Source organism: Tupaia chinensis, unplaced genomic scaffold (assembly GCF_000334495.1).
Source record: "Tupaia chinensis unplaced genomic scaffold, TupChi_1.0 Scaffold000159_1, whole genome shotgun sequence".
In the NCBI taxonomy this organism is placed as follows: domain Eukaryota; kingdom Metazoa; phylum Chordata; class Mammalia; order Scandentia; family Tupaiidae; genus Tupaia; species Tupaia belangeri.
This window is the reverse complement of record NW_006159630.1, coordinates 5,520,536-5,523,646: the sequence shown is the minus strand read 5'-3', so window position 1 is coordinate 5,523,646 and position 3,111 is coordinate 5,520,536. Positions and strand designations below refer to the sequence as shown.

The 3,111-nt window shown below is 67.4% G+C and overlaps 1 protein-coding gene across 1 annotated transcript in view; it reads right to left on the bottom strand.

Annotated features, from left to right (window-relative positions):
- The window catches only part of RHBDF2 (rhomboid 5 homolog 2), a 26,753-nt gene that overhangs the window by 1,487 nt on the left and 22,155 nt on the right, over positions 1 to 3,111 (bottom strand). Inside the window, 9 exon segments of the mRNA XM_027770771.1 lie at positions 193 to 282; positions 810 to 963; positions 1,067 to 1,167; positions 1,295 to 1,370; positions 1,669 to 1,763; positions 1,856 to 1,919; positions 2,075 to 2,184; positions 2,488 to 2,637; positions 2,803 to 2,877. Coding sequence (XP_027626572.1) covers positions 193 to 282; positions 810 to 963; positions 1,067 to 1,167; positions 1,295 to 1,370; positions 1,669 to 1,763; positions 1,856 to 1,919; positions 2,075 to 2,184; positions 2,488 to 2,637; positions 2,803 to 2,877 — 915 coding nt within the window.

Genomic DNA, 3,111 nt, shown 5'->3' with positions numbered 1-3,111 from the left:
GCCCAGCAGCGACACCAGGATGAGCGCCCGCTTGCGGTACTTGTCGCTGGTGCCGAAGGTGATGTAGGGCAGGAAGGCGAAGGCCAGCAGCAGCCCGCTGAGGAAGCCGAAGATGTGCGCGATGTTGTCGATCCAGGGCAGGAGGCCGCACGCGAACAGGAAGAGCATGACGGCCGACAGGTGGAGGAAGGCCTTCCAGGGCCGCTCCAGCAGCTGCCAGCTCTGGAAGAGCTCCACGAAGAGGCAGGCCAGGAGGCCGAACTGCGACCCGGCCGGGCCCACCTGGGCGGGGAGGGCAGCGGTCATCAGGGGCCCGTCCGTGAGAGCCCCAGGAAGGCAGGGATGGGGACCCCGAGGCTGAAAGGCTGGGGTCAGCTGGAGAGACCATCATACAAGGCCTGTCCCACCCGCTTTTCGGCAAGCACAGTGCCTGCTGTGTCCGTGCTCAGGGCAGACACGCTGCCGAGCGACACGGGGAGCTCCAGGTCCCACCCACGGGGAGGGCAGACCCCGAGGAGCCCAGCCGGCTGAACTGGCCATGAGGGCCCCTACAGGCCTGAACATGGCTCAGGCTAGAGGGGTTCAGCTGGTGTAGTCAGGGAGAGAAACGAGGCAGAAGGAGAGCTGGGGTCAGGGGTCTCTGGTGACCCAAGGGCATCGCGGCGCCCTCTCACGGGGGATTAAGGGACAGACCAGTAAGCCCCAGCTTAGCCGTCCATCTGCCGTTGGGCCCAGCTGGCCCTCTCCCCGTGACACAAAATGTCAGGCCAGAGACAGCTGCCCCCCGCCCCTGCTGCCCGTGTCCCCACCTCGGCCCGGTAAGGAAGGAAGATGGCGCTGGCGAGGTTGCCCGTGATGCCACTGAGCACGAAGATGATGGCGATGCGGTGCCAGCCAGCCAGCTTCTCCAGGTCCCGCAGGACAGTCATTTGGAAGACCACAGACACGAGGCAGTGTATCACACTGGGGACGGGACAGGGGACACCGTGTCTGCCCACTGCTGCCAGCCAGGCACCTTGGGGGTGGGGTCTGCGTAGGCAGCTGGGGGCCGCGGGCAGCCCCTTACCCGGCGTGCAGGAACAGGGACAGCCAGAGCCGGTAGAACTGATCCGGGACCTCCGGGTTGAGGAAGGGCAGCAGCCCACACACCTCGTCCAAGCAGTGCACCTGCGGGAGCACGCATGTCAGGGTCCAGGAAGCGGCCCGAGGCTGAGGCCCTGACGTGGGAGGGAAGGCCTCAGCCCTGGCCGCGTCCTCGCTCCCCTCCCAGGGCCCCCGCCAGGCCTCGCCTCACCTGGGAACAAAGCGTGGCCTCTTCGTGGAAATAGCCGTGCATGAACTCACAGTACTCCCGGGTGGTGATCTCACAGCTGGGACGGGCAGGGGGGCATCAGGGTCGAGGAGCCCCTGCCCACCTCGCCCCGAGCCCAACACCTGGCCACAGCAGCGACGCTGGCAGGAAGGGGACACCCCTCTGCAGAGACCTCAGCCCTGGATCAAGACCCCTCATTCTGCTCCCACCATGCAGAGCCCCAAACCGGGGGGAGGAGGGACAGCACTGAAGGGCACCAGCCGACAGTAGAGGTGACAGTGGAGGGGCAGAGAGGTGCAAGGAGCTCTGGGCAGTGGCTGGGCAGGCCGAGGAGGGCAGCGGCCCGGCCGGCTCACCTGCCCTTGGTGCCAATGCAGCAGGGACGGCCCTTGATCTCGCAGTCCATGTGCAGGAAGCCCGTGCGGTTGCTCTGGGCCTGCTCTGTGCAGATCTGTGGGGCGGGGGCACTGGTGGGCCGGGTCTGTGGGCGGGCAGGCCCCATCCTACTCTCCCCAAGCACTCTCCACCCGGGCCCTCACTGACCGGCCACTTGGTGATATCATCAGGCCAGATGTGGGCACCACTGGAGGCTGGCTCCTCACAGGTCCTGGAGGTAGGGGTCAGGCCGGGCTAAGGAGGGGCTGGCTGCGGCACCCCCAGCCCGATGCCCACCCGCCAGCGGCCCGGGGGGAGTCCGTTTTTTTTCCCCCCCCGCCAGCGTCCCGGGGGCATTCTGACAGCCCGGCTGTGCTCCTGCTGTACCTGGGGTCCTGGTGACACACGGCCCCCGACGTTCGCTTCTGGCCCAGGTCGGACTTGTCCATGGGGGGCCCGGAGTCATTCTGCCACTTGACAAAGGTGGCCAAAGTCTCCTGGAGAGTGGAGGAGGGCTGGTCATGCTGGAGCCAGGTCCCCCCACTGGACTGGGCAGGAGACCCTCCAGGACCAATGATTCTCCAGTTGCCCAGGGCTCAGGCCCACCTCCCAGAACCCCTACCCGATCTGACACGCCTGAGACCCAGCTTCCACCCGTGGGCTGAGGGGGTCAGCCAGCCCCTGGGCAGCGGCACCTGTGCCAGCCCGTGCAGTGCCAAGGCTGCAGCTGTACGGCAGGGCGGAGAGGAGGGCGGGGGTGCGGAGGGAGCAGTCACCGCCCTCCGAGGGTCCACCCTCACCGAGCAGTCCTTCCGCTGCGTCTGGATGCAGCCCGAGTGGTCGCCCCCCGCCCCCCCCCCCGGGCCCCCCCCCCGCCGCACCAGCTGCTCGATCTGCTGGTCCTTCCGGATGCACGGCGAGAACTTGGCTCCCAGGTGGATCAGGTCGATCTGGGTGCGGGGAGAGTGTGAGCGGGACCCCAGCCTGGTAACAGTCAGCAACTCCAACTCCACCCTGTGGGGTCCCCGAGGAGGGCAAGCAGCCCACCTGCCCAGTAGGGGGACAGCGGAGCATGGGGCAGCCTGCAGAGAGGACGTCCCATCCTGGGCCCTCACCGAGCTGGGGCCGACCCAGAAGTTCTCCTGCTGGACGTACTTCACGCTCTCATACACGCCCTTGTTCCTCAGCACCTGAGGCAGAGGCGTGCGTCAGGAGGTGTGGTCCCTGGGCGTGGGGAACCGGGATGGTTGGCTTAGAGCTCTGCCCCACGTGGCCCTCCTAGCCTGGGGGTGGGGGGCCAAGGCAGCAAGAGGGTAAGTGGCCCCCAGGGCAGAGCCTCCAGGAAGAGCCTCACCTCCACACTATGGTGAGCCCAGAGCTCCTGGTGTGTGGCTCAGGGAGTTGCGGCGGGAGGGATTCGGCAC